Source organism: Leucopleurus acutus (assembly GCF_964270905.1).
Source record: "Leucopleurus acutus genome assembly, chromosome: 1".
NCBI lineage: Eukaryota > Metazoa > Chordata > Mammalia > Artiodactyla > Delphinidae > Leucopleurus > Leucopleurus acutus.
Genome location: NC_139142.1, coordinates 203,106,834 through 203,124,550, shown reverse-complemented (window position 1 = coordinate 203,124,550; position 17,717 = coordinate 203,106,834). Strand labels below are relative to the sequence as shown.

The following is a 17,717-nucleotide window of genomic DNA, read 5'->3' as shown; positions in this document are numbered from 1 at the left end:
ACTGTATTAATTTCCATTTTGCAATTTTACAGAGAGAAAGGAAATAAAAAGGCAAGAACAAAAGTTTATTAAGGCAAGAAAACATCACCTGAAAAAGCAGAAGTGCAGCCAAAGGGATAATGAGAAAAATAGTGAAATCCTGGGATAAAGCACGGAACACAGCTAACAAAAAGAAAGCAATGGAGGAGGTTTATGGTGATAATAATAACAACGGGACTCATGTACCAGGTCCATTTAAAGCATGTTTCATATGTTAACTCCTTCATTCCCGGTAAGAAGCATACCAGGTAGGCACTACCACTGTCTCCATTTAACGTGTAAGGAAAAGGAGACACGGTGAAGTACAATCCTACGATTGCTACTATCATCTTACTGCTGGCACAGTGTTCCTGGCACAGCGAGAATCTGAGGCCAAGCAACACGGCTCCACAGTCCCAGCTTCAGATGTGTACTCACAAGAGGGGCCAGCTGGGTACCTGGACACGCAGAATACGCCTCAATAGTCAAAGGCAACTAGACAAATACAATGAGAATGGAACGACTGCAAAAGTGACAGCAAAAGGGAAAAAGAAGCAACAGAAGGTCCGAAGTTAACCTGAATGATGAAAGTCGTCCTGGAGGTTACAAGACGCCTCCCTCTAGAAATACCTTGGTCTCCTTCAGCCACATATGGAAACCACTCGTTGACGTAATGATTCTGAGCAGAGTGCCTAACGTACCAAAATAAACTTCAGGGAACGTTACCCAGTCCCTCCCCCCAAATCAAATGGAGTTTACACCGAAAGTTTACTTGTGATTCTAATTTGTTTAGATTTGGGGACACATACCCTAGAAATACTGTTTAAAATGGCAGCTAGGTCTCCAAGCCAGCCCACAAAAGCATGTGAAACTTCCCTTGAACCTGGAGTTTTCTGTGAACAGCGTATGTGTTCCTGTACACCTTCCGACACAACCTAGAGAAGTGCGGACCTAGCTCTACGTGACCCTGCCACGTCATACTGCGTCAGGGCCCTGAGGAACAGCCTGCTCCCTTTTCCTCTCTGGGTCCACAACCATCGTCGGTCAATGTACTCTGAGAACCAATTCAGAGCATCAGGACCACGCTCACGGCTCAACAGCATCCCGGCAAGAGGACGCGAACTACTGCCTGCCCTCACGTTAAGGTAAGGCCTCCAGAAACAGCACAGTCCAGAGCTGGGGTGATAGGGAGGGATGACCCAGGGTACTAGGACTGCAAACACACAGTTCACTAAGCCAGGCACTCCCCACCCGGGTATGTCCAATCACCTGCAGAACAATTCTGCAAAACCTAACCAAGGGGGGACAGGCACATCTCTGTGCCCAGCAACGCCACTGTTAGGTAGAAACACCTAGAGAAGCTGGATGTTTCCCTACTGGAATTAAGTCTCTGAAAGTGGAGAATCACGGGAGTCGCCTCCACAAGGGAAGTGAGAGGGTTACTGACGTCCTGGCCCCATCCATTCTAGGGAATGAACTGTTCTTGAGTCAGGTAGGATACCCTGCACATTCATGTTTGTGGAGAATGTACGTTCTGTCAGTCAAATATGAATAAATGCAAATTCAGATGACTGTTCTCAAGCTAAGCATATTCAAATAAATATATAAATCTCACAGTAACTTTTTTTTTTTTTTTTTTTTTTTGCGGTACGCGGGCCTCTCACCGTGGTGGCCTCTCCCGTTGCGGAGCACAGGCTCCGGACGCGCAGGCTCAGCGGCCATGGCTCACGGGCCCAGCCGCTCCGCGGCACGTGGGATCCTCCCGGACCGGGGCACGAACCCGCGTCCCCTGCATCGGCAGGCGGACTCTCAACCGCTGCGCCACCGGGGAAGCCCCTCACAGTAACTTTTAAAGGATGCTCTTCCATTATATTAAACACAGACCCGGCAGGAGGAAACAGCCCCATGGGGTATCCATGGTCCTTGCTCCCATTCACCCACCCCCAGTCCCAAGCAAATCTCTGAAAAGGGTTACATATGGCCTCTGTTTTGAGAGAGTGAATTACAAGGGCAACAATTTACTCAGGGTCTCAGGAATTCCTATCTTCGGCAGACCTTACATATTTCTGTGCCTGGAAAAATGTAAGCTATAACGTAAGAAAGAACTTCGTCTGGCTGCTCCAACAGAGCTGGCCGAACAGTTACCTTTGATTGGCCAAGGAGCGTTACCAGCTGCTGACACCCAATTCTCCGCTCTGTCAGACCAGGTGGCCAGGGATCATTTGCAATGTCGGCTGCCTTGTCCTTTTCCTCCCACCCAAGGCAAATGGTATTGCAGAGGCAAGTAACATAACCTCCCCAACGGGTTTCCTCTCTGAACCTAACACCCCCTCTCCCCCCCCAAAACAGCACAATTTGTTTCTGCAGAGCCCGGGACCAGGGTCTTGTTAAATAGCCTTTCAGCCTTGAATCTGATTTACTACCGTGTAAATATCACCTTTCCCCCTTATATGATGCTTTTCGTTGCTTCTAGATTAAAGCAAGAGAAAAACATGGAGTGCCTGCATGATTATAAAACCACAGCTCAATAAAATTCTCTCTCTCTCTTTATAGCTTGACTGTATCAATTATCCTGGAAATAACTACTCTCCAAGCAAGTCTCATGGTGCTAATGATTAAGAAAACTGGAATTAGTGAAAGATTAAGATCAAGCGTTACCTTCCAGCTGGTTTTTCGTTTCCTCAAGTTTCCAGGTTGGAGATATAACATTTTTAAAGTACATTCTCATTCACAGGTTGCTTTCTGAGCATCTGCTCAAGACTTATTTTCAGACTCAAGATTAAGATTTTCACTTTTAAAATTCTACCTAAATTCATCAGCATAAAAACTTCACAAATTCATATTAATGTGGAGATTGAAAATAACCCCCCCCGCTGAGTTATCCCTCACACCTTGCTTGCACGTCTCAGCTACTCTGCCCACAGTGTCATGTGTTTCATTAAAAACAAAACTGCAAGACATCTTTCAGAAGAGAAATCGAACATTTCCAATTACAAATGTAATTTGGTAAGGAGCTATTATCCAAAATACATAAAGAACTCTTACACATCAGTAATCAAATGACAGCCAAATAAAAAAGATGGCAAAGGGAGATTTCTGGTTTCAGCTCAGACATGTAAGGAGAATGGGAGTTGCAGGACACAGTGCCACTCTGAAATCAGGACAGACAGGAATGCAGAGAGTCGTGGCTGAAATCAGCTTAGCAGGGGCACATGTTACTGGGGCCAGAAACTTGTAGGGACCCTTAACTGGTGACACTGACAAACCGATGGTGGGCAAATGTGACTAGTCCGAGGGTTAAAAGCTCCTGGGGACCCAGTCTTGGAGGAGACCCTTGCACTTCCCTCCGGGAGCCCCACCAAGTTCTCATGGTGACAGGAGAAAAATCCCCTATTATTTCAAGCAGGGGAAGGAGAAAGGCAATCACTGTGAGATACAAGGGCCAAGAGCTTTCTCCATCGCAAAGTCCTCCCCTCTAATGGACGGGAGCTTTATTTGACCTGGGGAAAGGGCAGTAAGATAACTCTAGCCCCCTCTGGCCTTCCTGTCTCAAATAAGGGGAGAAAGGAAAGAGAGAAAAAAAAAAAAAGAGGCTAAGAAATGTTTCTGAAGGCCCTCAGAGCCCAGAAGCTGACATTTAATCAGAAGATTATATAACAATTCCTCTCCCCTACAAGTCACCACCACCAACAGGGCTCTAGTAAAGTAACAGTGGATTGTAACTGAGAGAGCCATGAGACACTGACTCCAAGAGAGTTCTTAAGGAAAGACAAAGGGGATAGGGGAGGGGAGACACTGAGAGCTACAGCCAACATTGAACACAGCCAGGTCAACATAAAAACTCACATGAAAAGCCTAATTACCTCAGTACCTATTACCCAATACATCATGTCCAACTTTCAACAGAAAATCACAAAGCATGATAAAAGGCAATAAAAACACGGTCTGAAGAGATAAAGCAAGCATCAGAACTAGACTCAACTCTGACACAGACTTTGGAACTATGAAACAGAGAACTTGAAATACGTGTGATAAACAGGCTAATGGCTCTAATGGAAAAAGTGGACAACATGCAAGAACAGACGGAAAATGTAAGCAGAGAGATGGAAACTCTAAGAGAGAATCAAAGTGAAATGCTAGAAATGAAGAACACCATAACAGAAATGAAGAATGCTTTTGATGTGCTCATCAGTAGACTGGACATGGCCAAGGAAAGAATCAGTAAGATTGCAAATATGTTAATGGAAATTCCCCAGACTGAAACACAAAGAGAAATAGGATGAAAATTTTAAAAAGGAACAGAATACCCAAGAACTACAGGACAATTACAAAAGGTGTTACATACACATAATGGGAACACCAGAAGGAGAACAGAGAGAGAGAGAAGAAATATTCCAAGTAATAATGGCTGAAAATTCTCCAAAATTAATGACAAAACACCAAACCACAGGCCCAGGAAGCTCAGAACACATCCGACAGAATAAATCCCCAGTAATCTACACTTTGGTAACACCATACTCAAACTGCAAGACCCAAAAATGAAGAGAAAACCTTGAAAGAAGTTCAAGTGAAAAAACACCTTACCTATATAAGACAAAGACAAGAATTACATCAGACACCTCATCAGAAACTATGCAAGCAAGAAGAAACTGGAGTAAAATATTTAAAGTGTTGAAAGGAAAACACAGCACCCTAGAATTCTGTATCCAGTGAAGCTGTACTTACAAGGTAAAGGAGGAATAAACAAACAAATTTAAATTTAAGAAACCTGCTGTCAGTAGACCTGCCTTGCAACAAGTGTTAAAAGAAGTTCTTCAAGAGACAAGGAAAGTGATGTAGGTCAGGCACTCGGAAATACATTAAGAAGAGAAGAGCATCAGAGTAGGAGTAAATAAAGGTAAAACAAAACTTTCAGTTTTATTCTGAAGTGATCTGATAACTGTTCAAATAGCAGCAACGCGCTGGGTGACTGCAGTCTATGGATAAGTGGAACGAATGACAGCAATGTTATAAAGGACGGGAAAAAAGCAGCTAAGAAGGTTCTTTACGAGGTACCTGCAACTACCTGTGAAGTGGTACAGTGCTACTTGAAAGTGGACCTAGATTAGTTGTAATGCATGCAGCAAACTCTAGGGCAAGCACTAAGAAATCTTTGATATGTTAAGAAAGAATAAATGGAATCATATAAGGTGTTCTACTAAAAGCAGAGAAGGAAGAAACGGTGATAAAAACATAAAAAAAAACAAGTGTTATGAATAGAAATCAGTGGCAAATATGGTAAATATAACTCAGCTACGTCAACAATCACTTTAAATATGAACGGTCTAAATATACCAATTAAAAGACAAAGACTGCGAGAGCAGATTAAATAAGGAAGAACCTACTGCCTACAAGAAACCCACCTTAAATATAAAGACACAGATCGATTAAAAGTAAAGGAATGGAGAAAGATAAACCATGCAAAGAAAGCTGGAGTACCTGCATCTATTTCAGACACAGCGGGAGCAGAACAGGGAATATTATAAGGGATAAAGGAGGGAATCACATAATGGAAACGGGGTTATTTCTCTGAGAAAACATAACAATCCTTAACGTGTATGCACCTAACAAGACACTGCCAAAATACATGAGGCAAAACTGGTAAAACTGCAAGGAGAGGACTCCCCTGGTGGCGCAGTGGTTAAGAATCCACCTGCCAATGCAGGGGACAGGGGTTCAAGCCCTGGTCCGGGAAGATCCCACGTGCCATGGAGCAACTAAGCCTGTGTGACACAACTACTGAGCCTGCGCTCTAGAGCCCACGAGCCACAACTACTGAAGCCTGTGTACCTAGAGCCCGTGCTCTGCAACAAGAGAAGCCACTGCAATGAGAAGCCCATGCACCCAATGAAGAGCAGCCCCCTCTCGTTGCAACTAGAGCAAGCCCACCCTCAGAAACAAAGACCCAACACAGCCAAAAATACATAAATAAATTTATTTTAAGAAAATTACAAGGAGAAATGAACAAAGCCACTATTATACTCAGAAACTTCAACACTCTTCTATCAGTAATTGGCAGATCCAGCAGGCAGGAAGTCAGTAAGGATGTGGTTGAACCAAACAGCATCATCAAGCAACTGAATCTAACACTTCATCTAACAATAGCAGTATACACGTTCTTCTCAAGCTCACACAGAACAAGACCGACCACATTCCGAGCCATAACACAGCTTAGCAAATTTAAAAGAACGGAAATCGTACAGCATATGCTCTCTGATCACATGGAGTTAAAACAGAAATCAACAGAAAGACAGCAGTAAAATCTCCACATATTTGGGAATTCACCAGCAATTCTAATAACACACGGGTCAACGAAGACGTCTCAAGATAGATAAATTTTTTAAATACTTTGCAATAAATGAAAATACAACTTATCAAAATCTGTGGGATGCTGCAAAAGTAGTGGTTAGAGGGAAAGTATAGCATTGAAGGTAAGAAAAACAGAAAGAACTAAAATCAGTAACTTAAGTGTCTACCTTAGGAAACTGAGAAAGAAAGAGCAAGGAGGAAAAAAAAGAATAAAATACAAGCAAAAAGCAATAGAACTGAAACAAGAAACAGGAAAACTCAATGAAACCAAAAGCTGGTTCTTTGAAAAGATTAACTGATAAGCCTACAGCCAGGCTATCCAAGAAGAAAAATGAGAGAAACACAAGTTACCACTAATAGCAGAGTCATCAGCCTTATGAGTCCCACGGATGTTAAGAGATAACAGAAGATTATAAATAATTCTACGCCCTCAAATTTGATAACTTACATGATTCCACCAATTCCCTCAAAGATACAAGAGACAAAAACTCTCACACAAAGATAAATAGGTGATCTAAGTAGGCTTCTATCTATTAAAGAAATTGAATCAATAATTAATAACCTTCCCAAACAGCAAGCACTAGGCCCAGACGGTTTCACTGGTGAATTTAAGGGAAAAATCATCCCAATTCTCTACAAGCTCTTCCAGAAACAATAAAAGCGGAGAGTGCACTTCCTAACTATACACCTAACCATATACCAAGCATTGCTCTACTAGCAACACCAGATAAAGACATTACAAGAAAGGAAAACTACAGACTAGAATCTCTTATGAACAGAGACGTAAAAATCCTCAACAAAACATTAGCAAATCAAATCCAACAATGTATAACACAAATTATATACCAAAACCAAGGGGCATTTTACCCAGGAATGCAAAGGCTGGTCCAATATTCAGAAGTAATAATGTAAAATCCACCATATCAACAGGATAAGAAAAGTCATATGATCATATCAAGAGATGCAAAAAATCATTAAAAAAATCCAGCATCCACTTATGATAAAAACTCTCAACAAACTAGGAATAGAGAGGACTTCCTCAACTTGATAAAGAGTATGTATAAAAATACCTACAGCGAGCATCATACTTAATGGTGAAAAACTAGATTCTTTCCCCCTAAGATCAATAACAAGGCAAGGAGGTCCCCTCCTGCTCTCCATTCGTACTCAATACTTTACTGAAATTCCTAACTAATGCTGTGAGAAAAGGAAACAAAAGGTATACAGATTAGGAAGGAAGAAATAAAACTGCCTTCGTTCATAGATGACATGATTATCTATGTATTAATAGAAAATGCCAAAGAATCAACCAAAAAACCTCTGAAACCTACTAAGTGACTACAGCAAGGATTCAGGATACAAATTTAATATACAAAACTCAATTACTTTTCCATACACCAGCAATAAGCAACTGGAATTTGAAATTAAATTAGTATCCAAAAATTAGGTATAAATCTAACAAAATATGTACAGAATATAAATAAGTACAAAAACTCTGATGAAAGAAATCAAAGATGATCTCAATAAATGAGAGATAGTCCATGCTCATGGGCAAGAATACATAATATTAAGATGTCAATTATTCCCAGTTTGGTCTATCTATTCAACATAATCCCAATCAAAATTCAAGCGAGTTATTTTGTTGACAAACTGATCCTAAAGTTTACATGAGTAGGTGAAAGACCCAGAATACCTGAAACAATACTGAGAAGAGTGAGAGGATGGACACTACCCAACCTCAAGACTTACCATACAGCTACAGTAATCAAGCTTCCCTGGCGGCACAGTGGTTAAGAATCTGCCTGCCAATGCAGGGGACCCGGGTTCAAGCCCCAGTCCGGGAAGATCCCACATGCCGTGGAGCAACTAAGTCCGTGTGCCACAACTACTGAGCCTGCGCTCTGGAGCCCACGAGCCACAACTAATGAGCCCACACGCCACAACTACTGAAGTCCACGCGCCTACAGTCCGTGCTCGGCAACAAGAGAAGCCACCGCAATGAGAAGCCCGCGCACCACAACGAAGAGTAGCCCCCACTCGCCACAACTAGAGGAAGCCCACACGCAGCAAAGAAGACCCAACACAGCCAAAAAAAATTTAAAAAAAGAAAATAAAAGCTACAGTAATCAAGAAGGTAGTATTGGTGAAAAAACAGACAAATAGATCAGTCGAACACAACAGAGAGCCCAGAAATAGACCCACACAATAAAAATCAACTGACCTTTCACAGAGGAGAAAAGGCAATTCAAAGGAGACAGAATGGTCTTTTCAACAACTGATGCTAGAAAAATCGGATATTCAATATGCAAAAATTTGAACGTAGACATAGAAGTTACACCTTTCACAAAAATTAACTCAAAATCAATCACAGAGCTAAATGTAAAAATTGTAGAGGATAACAGAGGAGAAAACCTAGGTGACCCTGGGTATGGCAATGAGTTTCTGATACATCTCCAAAAGCACGATCCATGAAAGAAAACTTAAGATGAACTTTATTAAAATTAAAGACTTCTGCTCTGTGAAGACACCATTATGAAAATGGAGACAAGTCACATACTGGGAGAAAATATTTGCAAAACACATATCTGATAAAAGACTTGTACCCAAGAAAGACAAAGAAATGATAAAACTCAACAATAAGGGGGAAACAACCCATTTAAAACAGACAAAAGATCCGAATAGACACTTCAACAAAGAAGATACACAGACGACAACTAGGCAACGAAAAGATGCTCCACATCACGACATAAGAGAGCTGCAAACTGAAGCAGTCACGAGACACCATTACACACTTACCAGAACGGCCAACATCCACAAAACCGACACCCCCAGATGCTGACAAGGAGGCAGGACAACAGGCGCCCTCAGGCACCGCGGGCGGGAACGCAGAACAGCACAGCCGCTTTGAAGGCAGACTGGCAGCTTCTCAGGAAGCTCCAGTCTTACCATACGACCCAGGAACCATGCTGCTCGGCCTTCACCCAGATGACCGGAAGGCTTAACGCCCACACAAACCTGCACACAAATGGTTAGCGGAGTTGTATTCATAACTGCCCAAGGCTAGAGGCAACCTTGACGTGGGTGAGGAGAGAACCTGCAGCTCAGAGGAGCTGGCAGCCTCCATCCTGAAGACGCGAGCTTCACACCTGCCTCCTGGTGTTCGTACAATACAGTTGTTTCTTTTGCCTGACCTCCCCCTCCTCCCGCATAAATCCTTACCTGAGCAACTCGGATTCAACATGCAGGTTTTAGCTTAAACTACCGAATCCTCCTTGAGCACCTCTCAGAGGCCAGCACTGAGGGAGACACCTCGCGTGTCCCGTAACAGCTGTGAACACGGGCAGCCCCGGGATGCTGCAACTGCCCATCGCTGCATCTACAAGCCCTCTGGGGGGCTGGAGACGCCAGAAAACAAGGGGCTGCACCCGCCCTGCCGGAAAGCTTAGCCCTGGGGACCTACACGGTGTCTGGCATATAGTAAGACGTCAACAAAGACAGCGCCAACAAAGCAATCGATCATCGGAAATTAAAACTACGTAACGCAATGTTATAAGGGTCTAGTGAGTTTTATCCTTACTCCTGTAAGACTGAAATCACAGAAATACACACAGTAATCCAATCACATCAGGAAATTTTTCTTGAAAATAATCTGTTTGTGTTTTGTTGAAATACTTCCGAATCCCAAAAGGATAAAATTCAGATTGCTACCTTTTCTTTCTCCTGTCCCCATACATGTATGCAACTATTTGAAAGGGGAGAAAAAGCATACACAGCTATTTAAAAGGTACTAAAAGTTTGATATTCTTATCCTAGAAATCCAACACAATTGTGAAATAAGAACAAAAATTTCTTGAAGAAACAAAACTACCAGGCTTCTTTACAAAAAATATAATACAGTTATGGATCTTTAAGCCACATCTTGTTCTAAAGTGAACTTAAACCAGATTATAAAAATACATACAACGCCACTGAATAAAATAAAATGTAAGGTAAGTAAAGGAATCTCAGTAGGAAAAAACACAAGGATGGGAGATAAATTTAGAAATGAGGTTCAGACACAAACCACACGCTTCATGGTTCTGTATATTTGCAAAACGTGGGTCCAAAATGTGGCTCTATGCTGACTGATGATCTATCAGCTTCACTAGGTCATGTGAAAATGGATGCCCTTGTCTTGCCTCACATTATATATGGTATTTCCTAGGTCTTCTACCAGGACCATCTTTCTTCTGACCTCACCCTCAGCCTAACCCTTTTTCAGGATCTCGTGCTCAGAGTTTTTATTATTCAACTTTTCTATTTACAAGTTTTTCTTTAAAAAAAGAAATCCGCAGGTAACACACTATAGGATCATCATAGCTCTTTTCCAGCGACAAGCTCACAACCTCCAGTACTGCCCCAGAGTGGAGCTCAAAATCCTACGGTGGCATGTGCTACACCTGCCACAGACCCTGACACCAAACCTACCTCTTCTTAAGTGTATTTTACATCAGACCAGCAAGCTGTCTGCATTCAAAACCGTGTGGTGATTTAACAACCACCTTCTTTTTTACCTAAAAGAAGATGAGAACTGTGAAAATTTGGGGCTAGAATAGAATCAGGTTTTACATCCACCCAGTTCTAACCCATATACCAACAGCGTCAGCTACAGGCAGAAGAGCATAACATCAGAGCACATTATGATTCAGTCTAAAAACAACTCTTTTCAAACAAATTCCTTTTGCTCTGCTGAGATTTACGTCCAGAAGCCGAAGCCTTCTCTCCTCCACCCTTCAGTAGAGGCACTTGGAAGCCAGCTAAGCGGGCTGTCCCGGCTGTTTAAACTACTGTCCCATGAGACCCACCTCCTGCAGGGCATCCTAGGCTTTCCTACTTGAAAACTAACATAATGGGTCAGTCGGAGGACACCCTGGAGTCCCCAGTGGGGAGTGGGGAGTGGTTAAGAAAGGGAGGACGTACTAGAGTTACACACTAAAGCTGATTTTAAAAATACACTTTACGGCAACTACTGAAAAACGTTTGGGACAGTACACACGCTGTTATGCTAGTTAAAATACTAGCAATATCAACTCATTTGCTGCACTGTTTTTATAAACCAGATATCGATAACAGTTTGCTTCCTAGCCACTTAATTACGGACACATACTTGGAATAACAACCTATGCTGAAAACTCAACAACTAGTGTAACGAAAAAATTTTTTACACATTAGTCTTACTCTATTAATAAAAATAACAACCATCTCTGTCAATTCTTTTTGGTCCTTCACATGCTATGATAATTCATTTTTTTCTTAATAATTATATTTGCCTAACCTCTATAACTACAAAAAGAACTAAGACCTTCGCTATCTTATTTGAAACTCACAAACAACCTTGTCAGTAAGTATCATAATTTCCATTTTATAGGCAAGGAAACTGAGATAGTAGTCACGTTATAAATAAATACAAACACACACATCCATTGTTTGGGGGGCGTGTTTGTTTACTGATTAAGGAGCGATGATGCCATGTGAAATGTGTTTTATTCCTTCTCTCAAGAGATCAAATCAATCTAATCAAATCCATAACTATCCAACTTCCAAACATTTAATACAGGAATATTTTCATGACTGCCTCAGGAAGTGATAAACTTCATCAATTGTAAGCCCAAAACCATTTCTAACACATCCCAAGAGAGCAGCTAAAAGACCTAAAATTATTCAGAATACAAAGGTATCTTGGCAATTATAGAAAAACTAAACAAACCAATAAAGCACTCTTTAAATGTATTGCTAGGAGAGTGCTGCATATCAACACGCTAACTTCTTGAGAACGGCCACTGCCTGAAGCCCACGAACTGCAGCAAATCTGACAAGAGAAAAACGCAGCAAGTATTGTCCTGTCCTGTGAAGCAACCGTCCCTCAGAAGTCACTCACTTCCAAATACTATACATCGGTCAAAAAGCCTCTCATCACAACAGACAACATAACAGGTCGAGCTGAATGGAGGACGGGACCAGATACTGTTGAGGCATACGTGTCCAGCTCGTCCAGACTCGAGTAAGACTCTAAATTTCCTTCAGCCTGAGTTAAAAGAGAGAAAATGCAACTCCTATTTCCAGAAGCAAGAGTGGCACATTTTCCAGTAAGTTCCTTGTTCTCGTCTTGCTATTTTAAGAGTTCTGCTCACTCCCAGCATCGCTGTGCGGCAAGATCTGGTTTCTGGTGGCTGATCATTTCCACGGCGTGACGCTCGGCTAAAACGTCTCCCACACGCTGCTTTTTATTCCTCTTTAGCGTCCCTGCATTTATGCACAAAATTCCACTTCAGTGGCACTGTGCCAGGAGAAGAAACAGCTTTGCTAGAATTTCACTTGACTTTATTAGAGGAAATTATTTTAAATTAATGTAGCTGCTGAACAGCTGTCATCCTGAACCTCAGAGAATATATTCCTTCTAATTTTTGCTGCGAACATTTATTTATTTAAGTTAAATTCCAGCTCATGAACGTTGACCATGAGGAGTCTAACCCTTCCTGCTACTATTTCACATTCCTTTTCTAAACAAGGGCAAGCACGGGCATGCTCCATCAGTATGCACAGCCAGATCACCACCATTAAGTGAAATCATCTATGTATTTTTGGTGGAATCCTTTTAACAACTTCCACGCCCGGCAGTGAAATGGAACAAGGCTGTTTTGTTTTCAGAGGGCAACAGTTTGATCTCTGGTTTACTAGATGGCGCTCAAAATATTTTTCCATATGTTTTTCCGCGAAGATCATCTGACAACAGCATGGTTTACCTTGACTAGTGAATGCAGGCTTTTTTCACCAAACACATCCCAGAGGAAGGTCAGGTCTTCCTGGCTGTCCACATGTGGCCGCAGCTGGGCTGGCAGAGCCGCCAGCAGCTCATACAGACCTATAAAATGGAAATAAAACACAAAGCGTCACCGCAGAGTGTGATCTCATTAATTTCGCTTAAGGTGTGTGAAACTGACAGCTGGAACGTGTCGCTTTTCCCGGATCTGTACTCTGGCCCATCAGGCAAAGCTCTTCTCCAAAGAAGCAAGGGAAGCTTTTGGGTTTTTAAATTCCAAAGAGGTACGTATTAACAGGCCTGTTTTTACCTTATGCGGTGGTCATTTTACAGTCCTCCAAGTTTACATAACCCGAGACAGAAAATGTGTACAAGCTTTCAAAAAAAAGAAGAAGAAAATGCATACATTCCTTTCCTTAATCGTTATTACATTTCCCTCAACGTTAGCCAAAAAGTGAAGTGAGTCATGAATAGGAAAAACTTCTTTAGAAGAGAAAATTGATAGCATGGTCCATTAAAATGGTTTTGTGGTTTCCAAAGAGTTCCTAATAATATATAGCTTCAAAAACATTTGCGTTACTGAACGTCCAAAATCAAGTTCCCAGAAGTAAGCCAGGATAAACCATACTTGGTGTGGCATTATTTGTAGCCACGCTTTTTTTTTTTTTTTAAAAACAATGACAACAACAAACTGCGTAGCACTTAGGCTAAATGAGACTCTAATTTGGAGGTACGTGATACCCCTGGAAAGAGTCAAGGCAACAGATGCAGGTTGCGCGTGCTCTCACTGGAAGCTCCCTGCAAGCAGACAGTAGCGCAGTGTCCCAGGAGCAGCCTGCACTGACCATCCGTCTCGTCCCCGGGACGGCAGACTCCTGTCCAAGAAATGCTGCAGCAGTGCTTGCCCGGGACTCTTCAGGGAGGTGACCTGGCAGAAGTCAGCATCAACTCAGAGCTCATGTTTCATTTTCCAGCGGGATTCCATGAGGTAAAAAGGACAAAATTCTTTTTATTTCTGTCTGCTGTCTACAAAAACACCGAGACCTCCTGGGGTCTACAACACATGGGACTGTTGCTATTTCTGGTCTGAATAAGAGCTGCTGTTCATTAGAAAGACAGCTTTACAAGATATTTAACCAGCGAAAACTCATAAATTATGGACTTCTGATTAGCGTGTCTGTTATCTTTCCAAAGCCTTATAATATTCTGATAACCAGTGATGATTCACAACCACATGCATGGGTACCACTTTGGAAGTCAGATACGAAACTTGAGAGATTTGATCAAACTGAAACATTCCTTGGGCTGTATTTGGCCAAAAAGATCCAAAATACTCCAGACAGGATAAAAGAAAAAAAAAAAAAAACCTTCTCTCAACTGCATTCTTAAGCATTCTTGGTGGTTTATATTTATTCTCATAAAAACCTGGCATCCTGCCTAAACTAGCTCTTATTTACAATTCAGCAAAAATATTTTTACGGTAGCTCAACCTAAGTCAACGTATAATGATACAGGTCTCACTTTATACAAATATACACACACACACACACACAAATGTAATGTAATCACAATCGCCAAGATCAGAGATTCAAAACATGAAATTATGTAAAAAGAATGTAGAATTTCACTATTTTATTATTGATTTCAAGAGTAGTAAAAATGATTACCTATTCCTTAGTAATATCATTAGGGTGGAAAGACACTAATTCAACTGTGATATAATTTATGTGGTACAGTTCATGGGGGATTCAATAAGTTTAAATAAGTTAATACACTTGAACAGTCCTGCACGTGGTAAGTACTCAATGTTTCATATTGATGGTGAGTGTGATGGTGAGAGTGATGGGGAGTGCGATGGTGGGTGCGATGGTGGGTGCGACGGTGGGAGCGACGGTGAGTGCGATGGTGGGTGCAATGGTGAGAGTGATGGTGAGAGTGACGGTGTCATGGTGAGAGTTATGGTGAGTCACGGTGAGTGCGATGGTGAGAGCGATGGTGAGAGTGACGGTGAGTGTCATGGTGAGAGTTATGGTGAGAGTCATGGTGAGTGCGACGGTGAGAGCGATGGTGAGTGCGACGGTGAGAGCGACGGTGAGTGCGACGGTGAGAGCGATGGTGAGTGTGATGGTGAGTGCGATGGTGAGAGCGATGGTGAGTGTGATGGTGAGAATGATGGTGTGATGGTGACAGTGACCGTGAGTGCGATGGTGAGAGCAATGGTGAGAGCGATGGTGAGAGTGACGGTGAGTGTCATGGTGAGAGTTATGGTGAGAGTCATGGTGAGTGCGACGGTGTGTGCGACGGTGAGCGACGGTGCGTGCGATGCTGAGAGTGATGGTGAGAGTGATGGTGAGTGTGATGGTGAGTCATGGTGAGGGCGATGGTGACAGCAATGATGAGTAGGATGGTGAATGCGATGGTGAGTGCAATTGTGAGTGCGATGGTGAGAGTAATTGTGAATGTAATGGTGAGTGTGATGGTGAGAGTGACGGTGAGTGTTATGGTGAGAGTGATGGTGAGTGTGACGGTGAGAGCGACGGTGAGAGCGACGGTTAGTGCGACGGTGAGAGCGATGGTGAGAGTGATCGTGAATGTGATGCTGAGTGTGATGGTGACAGTGATGGTGAGTGTGACGGTGAGAGTGATAGGGAGTGTGATAGTGTGATGGTGAGAGCGATGGTGAGTGAGACGGTAAGTGCGATGGTGAGAGCAATAGTGAGGGCGATGGTGAAGGCGACGGTGAGTGTGACGGTGAGAGCGATGGTGAGTGTCATGGTGAGTCACGGTGAGTGCGATGGTGAGAGCAATGGTGAGCACGACGGTGAGCGCGACGGTGAGAGCGACAGTGAGTGTGACCGTGAGTGCGACGATGAGAGAGCGACGGTGAGTGCGATGGTGGAGTGATCGTGAATGTGATGGTGTGATGGTGAGAGTGACGGTGAGTGTGACAGTGAGCGTGACGGTGAGCGTGACGGTGAGAGCGACGGTGAGTGCGACGATGAGAGAACGACGGTGAGAGCGACGGTGAATGTGACGGTGCGTGTGATGTTGAGAGTGACGGTGAGTGTGACGGTGAGTGACGGTGAGTGTGATGGTGAGTCATGGTGAGTGCAACGGTGAGAGCGATGGTGAGTGTGATGGTGAGTGTGATGGTGAGTGTGATCGTGAGTGCAATAACCATTGGGTTATTTATTTTGACTGTTATTCATCATTAGCATTACTAAAAATGCAGAAGTTTGGATCAAACAGACAGACCTAGATTCAAACCCCAGGTCTATAAGCATTTCACATTACTTATCTGAACCTCATTTCCGTCACGTGTTGAAAAAGAAATGGTAATGTACACATGTGGTAGAACTGCACAGAATACACACACACACACACACACACACACACACACACACACACACACTCACGAGCACATGTGAAACCGAGGACATCTGAAAAACGTCAACCGATGGCATGGATGACGATCTCCGAGTTGTGACACGCTACTTCAGTTATGCAAGATGTTACCACGGGGGGAACTGGTGAAAGTACACAGGATTTCTTTGTACTACGTCTTACAACGTGTGACGCTGTAACTATCTCGAAATAAAGCTGAAACGTGCAACAGTTGCTGTAAGAATTCAATGGAACGATTGACAGGGCGGGCACTTGATTAAAATAACGATGCTCTTCTTTCCTTAGTGCGTCTCCTTGCAGCGAACGTCTCAGTGCATTGCTTCCGAGGGAAAACAACAGCTTAGAGACACCTGCCAACTGGACATGACACCATACTCAGAAATGAAACCACCCGCGTCTTTTCCATATGGGAGTTGTTCACTTTCCCCACGTATGCCTTAGCTTCTTGCGGGAATAAGCCATGTTGGGTTTAATTTTCAAATAGCAGTAACTTCTCTGTTAGTCAAAGCTCAGAAGCCCGAGTTTTCTGTGTTTTTCCAGCTTTATGCAATCCTCATTCGTATGGTCCTCGAGTGGCAGTAACACTTGCTTCTCTTCACCTCCCACATCTGGTGCCAGAGAACAAGGCCAGAAGAGACAGGACAATGCCAATCAGAAATTTAAAAGACGGTTATAAGAGCTCCTAGGCCAGGGCTGTATGTAGTGTCAACGCAGGCAACGAGGAAACCATCACTTCCACTCAAATCAGCAATCCAGGCCCCAGAAAGCACCTCGGTCCATGTCTAAAACTGGGTCTGTGATTCCACGTGTGCTTTAAAGTGTTCCTACATTCAGTTCCTAAGTCCCAATCATGAAGAATACTACGAAATCCAAATAGTTTGGGTCCTTGAGCTTCAGAGGGCCAGTAAAGAGAGCTGAGACAGCTCGGCACGTCTTTAAAAATTTTACCTAAATCCACTTGTTCCCTGCGCCATGAAACTTATCCTGTGCTCCTCTGTGGTCACCCCAGTTCATTCTAATAAACGTCTACGGCACCTGTGAAACCAGCGCATCCCTAGCTCTGAAGGTCTAGGACAAATCGGATGTGATTCCTGTCTGCAGGCGTCTACAGCGTAGATGACACCACAGGCTATTAACAAAGTGAGTG

At 42.9% G+C, this 17,717-nt stretch overlaps 1 protein-coding gene across 1 annotated transcript in view; it reads right to left on the bottom strand.

Moving 5' to 3' along the window:
* Window positions 1-17,717, bottom strand: part of MPP7 (MAGUK p55 scaffold protein 7) — a gene marked incomplete at its 3' end in the record, with an annotated part of 202,809 nt that overhangs the window by 154,037 nt on the left and 31,055 nt on the right. The window contains exon 2 of the mRNA XM_082844350.1: window positions 13,149-13,267. Within this exon, the coding sequence (XP_082700476.1) occupies window positions 13,149-13,267 (119 nt within the window). The remainder of the gene's footprint in view (window positions 1-13,148; window positions 13,268-17,717) is intronic.